The 17,895-nt window shown below is 51.1% G+C and overlaps 1 protein-coding gene across 4 annotated transcripts in view; it reads right to left on the bottom strand.

The window, feature by feature from the left end:
- LOC105467436 (BCL11 transcription factor B) overlaps positions 1 to 14,372 on the bottom strand; it is a 104,744-nt gene extending 90,372 nt beyond the window's left edge. For all 4 annotated transcript variants that reach the window (XM_011717040.3, XM_011717042.3, XM_011717041.3 and 1 more), the window contains exon 1: positions 13,296 to 14,372. In XM_011717040.3, the coding sequence (XP_011715342.1) occupies positions 13,296 to 13,353 (58 nt within the window). In that variant the 5' untranslated portion in view covers positions 13,354 to 14,372. The remainder of the gene's footprint in view (positions 1 to 13,295) is intronic.
- Between the last annotated feature and the right edge of the window lie 3,523 nt (positions 14,373 to 17,895).

Here is a 17,895-nt window from a genome sequence, read left to right as displayed (position 1 = left end):
ACTGCTGCTGGCTGCTAGAGCTCACCAGGTCCTCCCTGGGGTTGGGGGCTGGTGAGCATCCCCCACGGGACAGACGGGCACACACTGAGGCTCTAGGAGCAACGTCATGCCCCCTGGGCATTGCCACATAAGTAGTGCTGATCTTACTGCATTCTAGTTTATTTTCTGCCAGTTTCTCACCAACGTAGTATAAGAACACACACGAACACCCGCGCAAACACACACACCGTGGCTGCTGATAGCATGAGATCGTGACATGTCTCTCAAAGTTTACAGTATCTGAGAATCACCTGGAGGCTTTGAAAAATCCCAAGGTCCAGGCAGCACCCCCCTGACCAATTACCCTGGGAACAAACATCGGAATATTCTTTCAGACTCCCCAGGTGATTCCAATGGGCAGCCAGGGCTGAGAACCAGTGAGCTGGAACCCTTTGCCCCTGCTGGGCTGGAGCCCCACCCCTCCCATCCCTTACACCTTCATTCATGCCCTCCCCATTCATGCGAATCCCACTGACATTCCTCTACCTGGGACCTGGAAACACACCAAACTAGAAAACAGAAACCCAGATGGGCGTCTCGGGGTCCGTCCTTAGGAGAGAAGGAAGCCCACATGCTCAGAAAGCAACAAGTGAGTGTCAGGTTCCAAAAAAATATCTTAGGAGAAAGCACTGCAGCAGAAGGGAGGCTGGAACCGGCTTGCAGAGTTGGGAAGCCGGCTCTCCCTGCCAAGCACCCGGGGCCCGGTCAGACTTCCCTTTCTCTGCAGATTTCCCCATACTCATCAACTCCCCACTGTCCTTTTCTGTTTGTTGATTTTATTTTCACTCCCAGAAAAATGAAAGAAAGAAAATTCTCCAGACTCCAAAAGCATTTCTTAGAAGATATCAAACCACACTTTCAACGGACAGTGTGTGTTTATATTTCTTTAGCAGCCGGTAGATTTCTCTTGGGTTTTTTTTGTGGGGGTGGGGAGGAGTAGGGAGCCTAGGACCCAAATATTTGGAAGCTAATAAATGCCTCAAAAAGCAGCAACCTCCTCAAGGGAAAATTGGAAGATTCAGCAGCAGAAAGTGTCATAAATAAAGAGAAGTGGACAGTGTGGAGGTTTCATATTCCCCTCGGGGTCTGAGCAACTTCGGGCTGGAATTTTTCGAGAGCAAATGTCAGTAGTCGTAGAGAAGGCACGAGTGGCGGGGTCTTCAGAGAAGCCAGAGGGCAGCCAAAGGTCTGAAACCCGAGGAGGCAGGTAAATTTGAAGTTGTATGGTATTTAGGAAAGGATAATGAAAACCACAGAGGAACGGGGAGAAGGAATGGGAGGGAGGAAAATACATTCCGTGGCAGTGAAGTTATTGAAGTGCCAGAGCCAAAGAACAGATAATTTAAGGAAAAAATTCTGTGGCATCTCCCATCCTACACATAAATCACTGTTCTCTATTTTCTGAACACGAGCCTATGCAGGGCCTAGGAGAGTCCATGTGTGAAACTGAATATGGAATATACAACGACACGTGACGTACGACGCACACGTATGAACTGTGTGTGGACAGGTAGCGATGTAGGTATCGCTAAGAAGAGAAACTACCATTTGAGATCCCATCTGTGGTTACAGAAAAGCAGACAGAGCCCTCGATGAATTAAATGTAGAATGCATCAGAAATGTGGCAGTACAAAAACGCCCCGCAGACGAGGAAATCCTAAATCTGTTGTCTGCATCTCTCTAACAAAAAGAACCTACAAGGTAAAGAAACAGTCCTCACAAAGCCAGTCCCAGAAACCATTAATTACACTTTAAAAAGAAATAGGAGTTTACTTAAAAAGGGGTTTGAAGACAATGCCACGTAATTAATTTACCAATTTATTTTATGAAAAGATGCTTTGCTATGGTTAAAATGTAATCACAACCTTCCCACCGAACAGAGGTTCTAGGGGAGACTGGATTCCTGTGAACGGTTTGTCAGAATGTAAAAGGTAATTATTTGGTGCCTCTTTTTCCCTTTAATGATCTAACATTGAGCAATACTGTTTATATTGAAAAGCTCGCACCTTTAATTACCAATTACATATACATAATTTCAGAGCCAAAGGAGAGGGCTGTAAAAACAGTTCTTTAGAAATATAAGGATGTATTGTGCGCCATTTTTACAGAAGGTGCTCCAATAAATGGGAGGAGGATGTCAAAATATTGTTTTGTTAAAAAAGAGAGAGAGAGGCACAAAAGAAACGAGCTGAAGAGCAAAAAAGGACATAATGAAATTGAGAATTCAAATGAAACAGGGGCGAGGTGCGGTACCTGGTACTATTTTAAATGCCACCCTGTCCAGGCCTGGGAAACTCCTGCATCGAGGGAAGATTTGATAAAAACAAACAACAACAAATCCACAGGGCCAACGTGACCGTCCTTTCTGAGGGCGAAGAGGTTTTCTCTGGGTTTTCTAAATTTAATCTTCGGTTTACTTTTTTGTTTGTTTTTTTTTTAATTAACTTTCTCAGCCTCGTCCGCCCTCCTGAGTAGTTCTAGCAAGCCTAAGTATCTCCTCTCTGCTGGGAGGTTTTCAACTACATAATTTCATGTTCATTTTCTAATTGAAAAGAAACACAGATGAATTTAAAAATTAGCAGAGGTCACACATGCCTGTTCGCAAGCACCTCTCCTTCTCAGCTTCCTCTTTTGCCAAGACTATGTACCAGCACTTTTTCCTTTCTCTCCTTTCTTTTTTTTTTTTTATTTTTATTTTTGGTAACATCTGGTATTCTTTCCTTTTTTTGGCAGTCTCTGCTTTTTCACTTTCCTCATGCAGCAGCCCTGCGAGCCCCTGTAATTGGGTTTGAAGGTGTCCAAAGCCATTTGCTGTGCTGCAGCTCTGATTTCTGCGTCAAGTCCTAGCAGCCAACCAACCTGGGAGCCAGGCCCTGCTGGCGTCCCCGAGACAGCCCCGGGATTATCCAGGGCTCCAGGGCTCAGCTCTGAGCTGGGATCTCCACCTCCCAGACCAGAGATCCAACTCACTGCCTCTAAGGGAGTCTGGGAGGAAAAGAAACAGACAAAAACAATCTCCTTCCCCTCCCACTTTCAGCGTTGAAAGTCAAACCCCCTGAGATGACAGGGTGTTCACCCGATTCCAAAGAACAGGGTTTCCTCTCCCCACCACCCAGGCTGTGGGGCTGTGCCTTGGCCTGCTGTGTGCGACACTTCCCAGGAAGGGAGCAAGGTCACCCCCAACATCAGGCAGCAGAGTCACCCCCAGCCCCAAATTTCTGGGTCAGAGTAAGTGGACCAAGTGGGCCTGAAAGCTCACGTTCAAGGCCTTTGTAGACACCCCCAAAGACTGTGGTTTCATTTCCGCTGGCAAGCTGATACCGAGCTGGGCGTGTAGGGTGCCTGCATAAGTGTGCATGTGTCCCTCCTTAGAACTGTATCGATAATGGAAGAAATAAAAGGAGAAAAACATTTGGCCAAGCCCTGGGAAGGGCAGAGGGACACCCCGCTTTCTCTGCCCTATGGACACCTGAGTCTCCCGGCTCTGCACAGCCTCAGAGAACCAGACCTCTGTTCTAACAGGCAGAGTGGTCCAACCTGCCACCCAGAGACGAAAAAGCACCAGGAAAAAGACCAATGAAAACAGCCTTTCAAATTCCCAGACCCTACAGACCAGCCTCTCATGCAGTCTTGTCCAGCAAACTCGGGCCTTAAAAAAAATAAAGGCAAGACGAGGTTTTCTTCTGAGATGATCTCTGCTTCCATGAAAAGCTCCCCAAGTGTCAGGCAGCCCTGCAGAATATTGCTGCTCTCAATATATTATGAGCCGAATAAAGTAGAGCAATTGCTAAAATGTTTGACTCATTAGGAGGAAAAATGAATGGAAGCAGCAGGCAACTTGTTCGAAAGGGCAGCTATCAGAGGGCTGAGGTGGATTCTGAAATGCTCGATCCCAAAGTGAAGGGACAAATCTGTATTCACACACACACACACACACGCGCACACACACACACGCGCGCACACACACGCACACACACACGCGCGCGCACACACGCGCACACACACGCACGCACACACACGCACGCACACACACGCACGCACACACGCACGCACACACGCACGCACACGCGCACGCGCACACACACACACGTACACACACACACACACACACGAGTTAGATTTTCTTTTACAACAAAACCACATTTTATTTACAAGGCCAGGCCTCCTCCCAGCTGGTAAATGCATTTAGAAGCAATGAAATCAGGCTTCACAAATAATAATGGACATCGTTGTTAAGTGAAAAGGGAAGCACTTGATCCCAAGACAAACTTCCCCATGCTGGGCTTTGCTGGGAAGGAATTTGAGGCAGAAGACAGAAATGGAAAGACATCGTTAACACAGGCCCAGCCAAGCGGCCAACAAGCCCCCAGCAGCTGCAAGCTTTCAGCAGGGCCTTACCTGGCCAGTGACTCCCCCACACACAGGGTGCCAAGGGCCCCGCCCTCCCTGTTCCATCTCTAACAACTGCCCATGCACCTGCCCTTAGGGGAACTCCAGCCGAGAGGTCTGCTGCCTGCTGTCCCCAGAGCACCGGGCATGTGCGTGGCTGCCTGCACACACACATGTACATTGCTACATACACAGCAGCACATGGGCTGCTGCTGCTCCTTACCCTGCATTAATTCAAATCCAACTCTCTTATCTTTAATGGCTAAGCTACAGTCCAGGAGAAACATATACAGAATTATTGTTTCAGTGATGACGGGGGTGGGAAGGGGAAGGATGTGGGGGGATGGGTCCCAGGCTCTTAAAATCGTGTGCCACCAACGTCACAACCGCCATCATGATGTGTACGCATGTTTACAAGAAATGTTCAGCATCCATCCGCCTGAGCTTGCATCCGACTGGAGACTTTACACCTGCTTCCTACGAAGAGGGAGCTCTTGCCAGCAAGCCCATGCTTACCCATAATCTACGAAGAGATCTTTTCATCTCCTCTCCGTGAACACTTGGGGAGGGGCTGGGACTCCAGGCGACACGGAAACGCCACCACACGCACACTCGACGGAACACAACACTTTCTGAGCTGCCATCCATTTTTAATTTATTGGATCCAAGAGAAAATAACAACCGTAGGGAGGGGGGACGAGAAGGGTGGAGGGGGAGAGAGCAGGAATCAATTCTTGGTGGAGAAAATAATCTATGACTAGATGACGCTTAAAGGCACGACAAGAGATTTTATGAAGTTCCCCTAACGGAGGGAATAATGAAGTGCCCAGCAGAGAAGGAAATGGAGATAAGAGGGAGGCAGGTGCCAGGAGGATGTCCACCAGGGGTCTTGAAGGGTTATTAGGGCACAAGGTGGGGGTGGGGACCCTGGGAGGGCACAACCAGGCGGAGTCTGAAGCAGGAAGCATGACCCAGATCACCCTTCTCTGTCCTGACCCTCGACCCTCTCAGTAGACAGTCAGAGGAGTCCAGCCTGCTCCAGGTCAGCTCTGCAGCCCCCTGACAAAGGCTGCCTCCCTGGAGGGACAGATGCATACCACAGCCACCACCCCATGAGGTCCTGTCTGCCCCTCCTCAACTGTGGCACACACCTCGATAGCCATTTCTGACTTGTGGGAGGGAGAGCAAGGGAAGGCGGCCAGTGCAAAACACGCTTCCCAGTGTGGGTTTCCCAGGAAAATGATCAGGGTCAGCGGGGGAAACTTTGGGGCTGGCCTGCAGACCAGGAGGTGGGAATTCCAGATCCACGAAGAGGGTTTAGATACAGGAAGAGCGTCACTCCCATACCTCTGGTCTACAGACTCCAGGCGGGAAAGTCGAATGTTTGGGGAGGACCTCCCAATGTACAGACTGTTTGCAGGACTCCAGCCTGATTTTAGAATGCTGAAGCAGCTCCCTGAAACATTTTCTCAGTTGTTCTACGGAGTCCAACCTCCTTCTCTCCCCCACTGCACACACCTCTCCAGAACCCCAAAAACTGAGCACAGGAGTCTGGGTCTCCCCAACACAAGAGCAGAAAAAAGAACAAGTGAATAAGGAAAACAGTACTCAGGTATATCCACAGGTCTCGGCCATCACTAAAAGGTTACAAATTAAAGGCTTGACTAATAAAACAGGCGCTTTAGAGAAAAAGAAAAGGAAAAGATTTACCACAATAGCAGTCCTGCTCAACACATTTAGCAGGTTCTATAAAACTGCAAATGCCTTCCATCTTCAGAGCCACAACAGGCTCCTAATGATGTGATATAAAAGCACTCTTTGTGGCCAAATGAAGAGATTTGTTTTCATTTAACGTTATGCTTTTTTCAAAGGTGTGGAAGAAAAGAGGGGCCTCCACACAGGACACTGGACCTCAAGGCTTTAGTTGGAGGAGTTTGGATCTTCTGAGGCCAACAGCAAACAGCAAGGGCAGGAGTACTTTCAACATCTCTTTTCCAAGGTAGGAATTTAAACATGACCCCCACACACACACTTCTTTTTTTAATTCTTAGCAGCGAATCCATTTCTGAGGCACATGTTAATCACAACAATATTGGCATTCAACTTTTCTCGGTCATTTCTGCGTGTTGCTTTAGTAGAAAACTCACTAGAACATTTCACAAATGTATTTGTATTTCAGCAGTTCAGTGGGAGGAGGGCATAAAAAAGAAGTTACGTAAAAAAGAGGATTTTTTTTCTTTTTTTACTTTGAAGTGACTTAATTTTGTGTGGTCTGGGATTTCATTACAGTAAAATAGTTCAGGCTGGCTAATTCAACACCCAAGTAAATTATCAGCTGCCACATGAAAAAGAAAAAAGACTGAATTTCTTGAATTTCAGCAACTGCACAAAAGCATTTTGCATGTGTCAAAATGCTGGACCAACGTCCCGTGAATGTGGCACCATTCATCGAGCCTCCATCTAGTGTCACTTTTGCCAGTAAAAAACGAGGCTGCTTTGCTCACCCTCCTCACTGGCTGTGGAGAAGCAGCAAGAAATGTGTCCTTCTCTTTCCACGCATCTCCAAATAGCCTGCTCTCGGTACTTTTTACCCACGTCCTGGGAAACCTACTGCTCAAGGGAGGCAGTCAGCACATGGCGTTCCTTGGGGAGGGATGGAGAAACGGGGGGGACTGAGCCTGAGCACATCTCCCTGACATTTGGCTCCCTGGGACCAGAAGGAAGTTGAGAGGGATCAGGGAGTAGGGACAGGACAGAGCACACAGGACCTCAGACCGAATGGCGTGAGTCAAAAGAGTGTCGCAAAGTGACAAAGCATACTCACGGCAGCTGGATGACACAGACATTCATTCCTAGTGTCTTCGGTGCCCCTCCCCATTAATAAATACAAAAGTGTGTCTACAGCTAACACCGTCTTCAGAGAAGTATGCTCTGCGGGTATCAATAACTCAAGCATGTGGTTCAGGGTACAGCCCCCAAAGAGCATTTACTTTGTCCTTGTCCTCCCCAGATGTGAAGCCAGCATTAACTTAGAGGCCAAAGTCCTTGGAGAGTTTCAGCTGAAGGTGAGGCCTAACCAGGCAGCCAGAGGGTCCATCCTTAAGCCGTGGGAGATGAAGGAGAGTCTCCAAGGGACAAGAACTTGACCCCCTCCCATTCCCTTCCCCATATATTTTTTTCCTGCATTGTCTTATCTATGATCTGTGTTTAGTTACAGCTTGTGAAACTCCCCTGAGTTCTAAGGCAAAGGATTGGAGATTACTAAACTGATTTTTTAACGGTTGTCTGCAGCTCAGAGACCACCGCCCAGCCCAAGACTTCGAGGTGACGGTGCCTCTTCATCTCTGAGTGGTCCAGTAAGCTCGCTGCCACTACATGCTTACAACTGGCTCGATTCAAACATTAAATGAAGTAGAGAAATAATCAGATAAATTGCTGGCCCTCTGTACTGGAGAGTGAAGGCTCTTTCTCCAGCTGATGACAGCACTAGGCTTTTGTCTGACCTAATTTATTTCTCTTTTAGGTTAGAATAAAGCACTCTTTCCTGTCTCGGGGTAACCTCTTCTGCTCATATATTGAACTCTAGCATAAGACTCAGGGTGCAGTCTGCAGATTTCTTGAACTTGGGAAAGAAGACATTATAAATCTAGAAATCCTATGATCAAAAGCACATATATTCCCCATCACTAAATTACATGTTTAGGGGAGAAAACGTCTCATTGAAAACCATCCATAAAGGACAACTGTTTGGGGTGAAAGATGTGATCAACATTGGTTCTAGCAATCACATACTCTTTCCAAACAAAGTTTTACATGTAATTTGAGTTGGCATTTTAAATCTTTGAGGGAACGGTACTATTTCCCTTAGTACAGTGGGAACATTACCTAATAAATGGAATTGAGAATCCAAGTGTTATAAAATTTGAGCTAAAAGGATTTCCATTCATCAAGCTGTTTTAGGTACACGACTCCCAAAAGCAGCAACTCTCGACTGTTCCCTGGGTCTGTGACATACAAGACAGAAATGAGCAGCACACCTTCCCCAAAATGATGTGCACTCTTCCCAGACCTCCCCAGCCCGATCACCAGCGCCTTAATAACGGAGCAGTATTTTCAGAACGTCAAAACCATGGACAAATCAGGGAAAACACACCCATTCAAAACTCGCAATTTTAATTGTTAAAAAAGAAAGAAAGAAAGAAAGAAAATCAAAGAAAAAGAAAATGCCCCCATCTGCCAAGTGAGGGCTTGTAAATCAATGGCGATAGCTTGAAAATAGATTTCTCAAACTTATATTCTCATTTTGTCCTGCACGAATCTCTGCTGGAAAATCAATATTACAACTTCACACTTAAGACATTTTGCAGCAACGTAAACTGCCGCCGCTGCTGATGGAAGCCCGTTCCTAGCCCATTGTAGCGAAGGCGCCAAGCCATGACACGGGCACCGAGCTCCCCCTAGCTGCCAAGTGGCGCTAGGCGCGGCTCGGCGTTTCAGCTTGCCATCAACCAAAAGCCAATTCAACTGAAAGTTTATTTTGGAAAGTATTTTATCACAACAAGCAACAGAGAATGCAAAGCAATCGAGATAGGAGATGAAAAGGGGATAAGTAAAGGCTGGTGCAAGCCGTGTTCTAAGCTATAAGACAGTGCCAAGAACTCGACTCTGAGAAGGCGCTGGAAACTGGTATCTGTAAACCACTGTTTTCTGTGCTTCCGTCTCACCTGAGACATAATTCTAATTATTCTCAAATGCACCCAAAGTTGGCCTTCCCTTGGGTTGAGTAGGACCCATTTAGCCCTCCGCACTGGTCATTGATGCAACACACGCAACCAGTTAAGCCCAGCCTCGATGTCTCTAAGGCCGGCTTCACAAAAGCAACTGCATACACCCCAGTACTTCAGAAATGACTAGTTTTCTGTTACGAAATATTTCAAAGGCCAGACAAAAAATCGCCAAGGCCAGGCACAGGCAGATAGCAACTTCCCCATCAAAAAAAAAAGAAAAGAAAAGAAAAGAAATATGCATATATACATCATATCATTCAGGTAGGGAAAAAAAAAGACCCTTTAAAAATATTAGGGGTTGTTAAAATATGCTCACTGCTGTTTTCTCTCAGGTGTGAATTACAAATGAATAAAATCAGCCTGGCATAACACCTTTGATGAACACATTTTTATTCTCCCGTTGAATCAGAGCAGCTGACTTATATCACACTTCTAATGATATGGGGTTCCCTTATGTGCAGAAGGGAGAGGAACTTCACTCCCCCCACCAACTAACCAGAAAAAAAAAAAAAAAGAGAGAGTTATGTCTTATGAAATTTATCGGAGGCCCAATTTTGAAAGACATGTGGACCATGGGAGATATACTGTACCCTGGGGAGTCAAGATAATTGTGAACACCGCCGCCTTCAAAACATACAGCTACAGCAAAATCTAATTTAAAAGGCAACCATGGAATTAACAGTTAGCCTAACTTTTGCATTGAATATTGGGTCTCTAGTTGTTTTACAAAATGGTGAATTCATACGGAAAATTACTAATCTTCCTAGGAAACCTGTTGGTGGGTTATTGAGAAAATCATCTTGATTGGGGTTACGCAGTTTACCGTGGACATCTTATTTTGCTTGGTCTCTTCAGAAAGCATCAAGCTCCTTCTCCGGCTTAAGCACTCTTGCCTTCACCCTCGCCCTGTCTGGCACAGCGGGCTCTGGCCCTTTCCTCTGCCTGGTCAGTCGATCCCCCTTAACCTCCCCTCGGCACGATTGCCACTGTGTTGTTTTGTTGTTTGTTTTTTTATTAATAGCTGTGTCTGTCCTCTGCTTTTAAAAGCCATATCCATCTGGGTCAAACATTTTGAAGCAAACCAGAAGCCCAGGTTTCCATCACCAGCTGTCTCTCACTCTTTTTTACCTCACTCCTCTTGTCCCTGGTCCTGTCTGTAAATTTAACTAGCTCATTATGGAGCCCTTCTCAGACGCTCCCTCCCCCCTCTCCCCCCCCCCCGCCCGCCCGCCACCCACCCACAAAGACCATGCGTGCTATTTGTGTGCCCTCCTGTTTCCCAGGCCATCAGTTATTTGCAGTTGCATCATCCCTGAAGGACCTGAGGCTGCTGCCCCACAGGCCTGGGAGCTGCCACCTCACTGATAAAGATGGACCATGTTTTAAGGGGTATCTTTTGAATTTAAAATCTAAAATGTGAACCCCAAGTGGAGGCTGCGACAGCGCCCGCTTTGCCAACCAGGGCTCCAAAGCACCCTGAGTCCACGGCTCCTGCATCATTTGTGGAGAGGCACCTCCAGAGGCCACAGAGGCTAAAGTGCACCCCATTCCTGCCTTTTCCCTGCTTGCACTCCCACCTCCCTCACGGGTGACACAGGACAGACGAAAAGCCAGCTGCTTTTGGATAATAAACAGCCTTGTCTGAAAACTGGTTGGACCACTCTCCTAGCTTAAACCCGTACACATAGCCTGGGCTCCATGTACCCCTCGAAGGCAGGCGGGCTTTCCTTTGCCCTCTGGTCTCCTTCCCCTTTCTCTCCTCACCTCTCTTCTCCTTTGCCTCTCTCTTTTCCCTCCCTGCCACTGCTCCAGTGTCAGCTGGCTTTCCCCAGTGCAGCTCTGAGCAAGGCTGAGTGAGACAGGGAACAAATGAAGGATGGGAAAGTGCTGCACCAGGCACCCCTCACCCTCATGCCCAGCTGCCACCAGTGGTCTGGCCAGGGCTCTCGCCTGATGTCCCAGGAATGCCAGGAGAGGGAGAGCCAAAGCAAAGAGAACCTACCTGCTTCTTCCCTTACACACAACTGCAACCACTCCTGGCTCGCCGCTGCTGCCAGCTTGGCAGTGCACCCCCATTCACTCCCCCTTCCCCGACCCCCCCCCCAATTCCCCCTCCTCAAAAACAACCCTTGCAATTATACAGAGGCTACGTGGGGCAAATTGCCTCCTGGAGAAATTAAGCCTCTGCAAGTATAGACGTTTTAACAACCACCCCATCTAAAGGGGGAAGGGTGTAGAATAAGCGATTGCTGTGGCTTGGTAAAGGATCGAAATGTCAACTGGCAAAAAAGACCTTGATCAAACCAAGCTCAAATCTGGCTGCAAAACATTTTGTTTTAAATGCAGCCGGCGAGTCTTCTTTGATGTTACAATGGCGAAAAATAAAAGAGAAGTCCTCTTCCCTCCCTCCAAAGAGGCATCCCTCTCCCAAGGCGAATCCCACTTTAATTTCTATTCCCCTCAAAAAAATAATCATAATAAATCCACAAATTCTTACTAATGTATCTGCTGTAACAAAGGAGAGATGGCAACAGCAATTGCTCCGAGCAGATGGCTCCTATGCTGGATTTTCAGGGGAGGGGAGAACCCCTTTATATATTTATTTATTTATTTAAATTTTTTAAAATATAACATAAATATTCGGCTCTCGGCCGCCCCGCAGCCAGTCCTCTGCGGCGGCTGGGCGCGCAGCCCTCTCTAGCTCCACGCGGGCAGCCCGGCCCCAGCCCGGCGAGGTGCGCGGCGGATTGCAGACATACAACCTGCCCGCGGTCTCGATGGCACCCAGAGGATGTTTTATTTTTAATGCAATAAAAAAAAAAAAAAAAAAAAAAAAAGGAACGGCGACCCAGGCACCGCGAGAGAAAGAACGGCGGGGAAATGTTCGCGCGCAGCGAAGAAGCGGCCCCGCGGGCTGCGGCGGGCGGGCAGCGCGGCGATGCCACCTTCCCGGTGCAAGTGTGCGGGGACCCGGAGCGGGCTCCCCTGCAAACACCGTACCTGGCCCGCTCGCGCTCGCTTTTCCCCTCTGCTAAATAAACCCAACAGGGACGGTGGAAGCTGCTGCTTGTCTTGCCCCGCTGCCTGACTTTGCCCGCCCAGCCACATGCTTGAAATCTACACGATTTCAGCCGGTGGATTTCCACTGCGACCTGCCTTGTTTATTTAGAGAGGAAAGATGAAAGATACTGAGATAGAAAGATGGATACGAGATTGATGGGTCTCCTTTTATTTCTTTTTTTTTTTTCTTTTACTATTTTACGAGCGCATCACTCTCTTCCCACTCCTAACTGACAACCTTTTTTTTTTTTTTTTTTTTTCTCGTGGCGGGGATTTTTCACCAACCCCAATCCCCCCACCTTTTTTGAAGTGGGGGAAAGAAGACAAGATCATCCCAGGAGACAGACGGAGGTGGGGAAATGGGGGGTGGGGAGGGGGGCTTGAGCCCTGCAAACAGCCGCGCAGCTGGATTATTTTGCAAATAGCAGGAGGAGGGGAGAGAAAGGCGGCTGCGGAATCCTAGGACCGGCGTGGCCGGCACCCTGCTGGGCCGGGCGCAGGGACCGGGAACTCGGAGCCGGCGGCCGCCCCTGGCCCTACGGCTCCCCCAGCCGGAGCGCACTCCGCTCTCCTCCGCCCGCGCCGTCAGCACGGACCCACGCGCTCGCCAACTTTTCCCCACTTCCCGGCTCCCCCCTCCCCCTCCGCTCCCCCAGCTCCCTCCCCCTCCTCTCCAAACCCCGCCACCAGCGCCGCCGCCGCCACACACGCCGCTCGGAGGGGCGAGCGTCCAGCCGGGCTCGGCGCGCACACACACACTCCTCTAGCCTGCACGCCCCCTCGCAGGCCCCCGAGCCCGAGGCGCGTCCGGCTGCTCGGCGCCCCAACTCCCCCGGCTGCAAAGAAACTTTCCTATGGCCCCCGCCCCCCGCCATGCTCCAGGCCGACGCCGTTGACTCTGCCAGCCAGCGGGCGGCCCCGGCGCCTGGCCCGGCTCGGCTGTTCCGGGCTCCGTGTCCCCAGCCCCAGGCGCCCGGAGCCCCATCTCCGGCCCCTCGCGCGCACTCCGCAGACACTTACGGGTGATGAGCTCCCTCTGGGACAAGTGCTGCGGGTTGCCCTGTTTGCGGCGGGACATTGCCCCGGCATCTATTCTGGCATCGCCTGGAGAGCTGCACTGATGGGGGGAGCCGGGGGAGGGGGTCCGAGTCGCTGCCGCTGCCGCCGCGCCGCTGCCGCCGCCGCCGCCGCCGCCGCGCCTCCTCCTCTGCCCGGGTTGGTGTTTTTTTTCCCTTCCTCTCTTGCCCTCTCTTCCTCCTCTTCTTCTTCTTTATTTTGCTCTTTCTTCTATGCTGTTTTTTGTTTTGTTTGCAAAAAGAAAAAAAAGGGAAGAAAAGCAAGAAAAACCTTTCGATCTAAAATAAGAAAAAGAGGCAAAAAAAAAAAAAAAAAAAAACTGCTGTTGCTTTCCGCGGACTGGCTGGTTTCTTTAAAAATATATTCTTTCGAAGGAAAAAAAATCTCTTACACTTCTTCAAACTGCTTGGCCTCTTGCACTTGCAAATGTCTTCTTGAACTTAAACTGGATTTTGCACCGGCTCCTGACACTTTCTTTCAGGGTCTGGTAGGTGGAAAGCGCACTTCTACCAGGAGGGGAAAAGAAAAAAAAAATGCAAACAAATAAAAAAAAAAGAAGAAGAAAAAGCAAAGGAAAAAAAAAAGCAAAGAAAACTTGGGGACTTGTCTCGTACCCCCTCACCCCGCCCCCTCAAAAAACCCAAAGCAATGTAAAACTGCCCCGGTTCGGTTGTTTCTGGGTTTTTCTGCGGGCTGCCTGTTTTTGTTTTTTGTTTTTTTTTTCTCGGAGACTGACCCTTCCGAGGCTCTGGGGGGACACCAAGAGAGGCTCCTTCCCAGTTCACCTGGCAGGCTGGCGCCGGCCGGAGGGGCTGCCGAGTCCCCGCGAGCGCTCCCCAGCGCTCCCCTGGCGCCGCGGGCCCGGGGGGAGCGGGGCGGAGGGGCGGCTCGCCCAGTGCGCCTGGGTCGGTGCGGGCGCAGACTGGGAGCTATAGATTGCAACGTGAAGATGGCGGAGTCCGGGTTCTCTGGGAGCTCTCGGTCTCTCTATGGCTGGGGCTGCCTCTGTACAATGGGATAAAATTCAAGTTCAAGTGCGGACGTGACGTTTAATCTGCACTAGAGACAAAAAGACCCAGAGAGTCGGAGCACTGGGGGCGACTAGCGGTGGCTTTTTAACATTGTACCCTGTAAGAGAACAAGAAAGCACACACAGAGACACACTCGCGCGCGCGCACACACTCACATACACACACACAGTCGCCGGTTGCGCACACCCGCAGCCCAAGCCGGACACACGTGCAAACCGCGTTTTTCTGCGCTCCTCATCTCCCCCCAGCCCCGGCTGCGCAAAAGCAGGAGGGGGTTGGGGGGGGGTGGGGACACTGGGCAGCGTATTTTAAAATAAAAGAAAAATCGTCCTTATATCGCCTCCCTCCTGGGAGCAGGACCCCCTGAGAAGGGGGCCGGGGTACTGTGTGAGTGAACTAAATTGAATCAATACAAGTCTCCACCCGCCCAAAAGCTCTTTCGGACTTGGACTTTGGGGGTGGGGGCGTGGACTGTGGAAAAGGGTTGGGGTCGACATGGGAGTTGGGGGACAGTAAGAATTGCTTCGTTTCCGTGGAAAAGTCGCTTGGAAGTTTTTACTTTTGTTTTATGGTCGCGGGCGGGGGCGGGGTGGTGGATGTTGGAGTTCAACTTCCAAAAAGTGTCTCCATATAAATCCTGGTATTACAGACTCTGGGAGGGTGAGGAAGACAAAATAAACGACACTAAAAGAACAGAATCAAGAACACGTGAGGGGCTGAGAAGTGTTTGAGACCTTGTCTGAGTCCCATTTGGAAAAGGATTTTCACTCAAATCTCTGTCCCCTCCCCTCACCTTACCCCCATTAACTCCTAGGGGTCAAACACGGCCCCACCCCCTAAACCGGGTCTATGGCAAGCGAGAGGGTAAGGGGCCCGGGCGCTCCACGTGGGAGAGGGACTTGGACTTGCCGGCCCAGGAGTAGGTGTGGCCAGATCTCCGCAGATACTCGGGTGGGTGACTCCAGGAGGCGCCCCTGACAATCACAGCAACCTGAAAGTCACACCCCGCCCCCCGCGCTCCTCGGCCCAGGGTAGGACTTGAAAATGCCTGTCAGACTGGGAAGGACGCAGCTGCCTTGTCAGCCGTTTGATCTCCAGCCGGCGAGGACAAGAGGAGTTGTGGGGCCTGTCTGTGGCCCGGGGACAAGGCCGGACCACGGCCCCCGTGGACACCCCCTATTCCCCAGGCTGCGGCCAACTTTGTGAATTTGATGACCTGGCCTCCAGGGCTGGGCGCGCCACGCGGCTGGCCTCCTCTCCATTCTCAGGGTTTCTCCGGAGGCGGCCAGGGCGGGTCGGGGCCTGGCTCCCGCTGGGCTTCGCGGGCGAGTCCAGCTGCACCCACCCCACTCCGCCCCCAGGCCTGGCTCCGGCGGCTTCACCCGGACGCATAGCGAGGCCGTGACGCCTCCAGGGGCGCCGCCTCCCTCGGGGCCTTTTCCTCGGGGGGCACACGGGGGTTTTTGTTTTCGTCCCGAAGGTCTTGGGTGGGGCGATGGCACCAACAATTTAACAGCGCCCAGCGTCCGTGAGCAAGAATGGAAAGAGATCCTTTCCAGTCCCATACCCTAAAAAATATAACAATAAAATGTGCCCTGGCTTGCAGTTCTGTAAACTGTGGGCTCCAGGGTGGGCGGACGCGAGGCCGAGCGGACGGAGACCGGGGGCGGGGCGCGGACTTGTACCTCCTCGCCCTGGCCAGGCAGGCTGCACCCGGCTGCCCACTCCCAATACCCCACCTCCACGTGGTCCAAAGTCTACAAGGGCCTCCCTCTTCTGCCATCCCTCTCACTGCAAAAATCTTTCCAGGAAAGTGGCTTAAGTAAGAAAAATATGCCCTCACCCACCTTTAATAAACTTATTAAGACATTCATAAACTGGCCATCCCTCCTCGCGCAGACTCTAAATTTGAAAGATCAGCTCGCGCTCTCTTTCTGAGAACTGGCGATGTGAAGCCCAGAGAGGGTGAGCACTTTGCCCTAGGACACACAGCGCATCAGGGACAGGTCTGGACCCAAAACATCGCAGCGTGCCTGCAGCCCAGCGCCGCGGGCGATCCGGGACTTGAAATCCCGACACGAGACCCTCAGGTTGATTACAAGGAAGGGAGACCCCGCCAGTGGCAAGGAGGGATGGGGAGGACCCCTCAGGAAAAGGGGGCCCCTCCGCAGGCGGGCTCTCGGAGTCCCAGTTGCAGCCACCACCCCGCGTGCGGTCAGGGACCGTGCCTGGGGAGGGGGCACCCCCTCCCCACCCCCAGCAGGAAGTAGCGGGCGTGGGCCGGCGAGGGCCCCACCGACCCGAAGAGCACTTCCTCATTGGCCCCGCGCTGCCCCGACGGCGGGAAGAGGGACGCGCGGGCGGGAGGGCGCAGGGCCGGACACGCCGCCGCCCGCCGGCGCGCTCCGCCTCGCGGCAGCCGGGGAGAGGCTGCCCTGCCCCTGCCCAGCCTTGAGCTGGCCCCTTCGCTCTCCTCCTCCCCTGCTTCCTCCACATCTTCCTCCCCCTCCTCCTCCTTCTCCCCCTCCTTCCCCTCCTCCTCCTCCTCCTCTTCTCCCAAGAGGCGGCCGGGCGCAGGCAGGGAGCGATCCCAGCTGCCACTCCAGTCTCCTCTTTTTCCCTCTGCCCGTCTGGCACGGGCCTCATCAGCGCGCAAAGCTGTTAATGTCTGGTCTCACAGCTCCCCCTTTAGTCTTGCTGCGCTCCCTGTCTCGCGTTCCAAGCCGGATCAATAGCCGCCTCTCGGCCGACCTTGACCTCTCCCTCGACCCTGCCTGGCTTCCGCAGCTGGCCCCGTACTAATGTTTCCCCACTCTCTAGATGCCCAGACAGCAGGCGGGGCGGGAGGAGGGTGGCCGACCTCGGCCCACAGCCCCGTCCCCACCCCTACCTTAGCACCCCAGGCAGGCGAGAGGAGATCCAGGACTCTCCTGAGAAGGTCACTGCACGACCCCACCGCACCCCACCCCACCTCTTCTTCACCAAGCCTTTGTTTAAAATACAAGTCACTCCTGCCCCCTCCCCACCCCCAAAAAAGAGGGTGCAGGTGGCTCACATATGAAAATGTAAAAGGAAAAAGTGTGGGTCCAAATGTGGTCCTGAACTGATATAAAACCAGATTCATTCCTGCAGCACCTGCTGCAGACCTACTGTGTGCTGGGCCCAAAGCTGGGGCTTTGTGCATGCTGGAATCAGATGGAAATAAATGCCACCTTTTCTGCACTATCTTTACACACACACACACACACACACACAGCAGATGTCAAAAAGCTTTTTGAACTCACAAATATTTCCCTGCTATTCTTTTTCTAGCTTCACAGTGCATTCCAGCAGATAATCCTCCATATTCTCAGTCACTTTAAATTTCTTTATAGAGGAATAGTTCAGAAATCAGAAATCATTTCATCAAATCAGAGTGCATTTTTATTAACCTTATGTGGGGCTTTAATTCCCTGTGTGTGCTGCATGTAACACGCCACGCAGTGGGGGCAGATTAAACAGACACGTGACCC

This window comes from Macaca nemestrina, chromosome 7 (genome assembly GCF_043159975.1).
Source record: "Macaca nemestrina isolate mMacNem1 chromosome 7, mMacNem.hap1, whole genome shotgun sequence".
Lineage (NCBI taxonomy): Eukaryota > Metazoa > Chordata > Mammalia > Primates > Cercopithecidae > Macaca > Macaca nemestrina.
The sequence above is the reverse complement of the archived record's forward strand: the minus strand, read 5'-3'. Positions and strand labels throughout refer to the sequence as shown.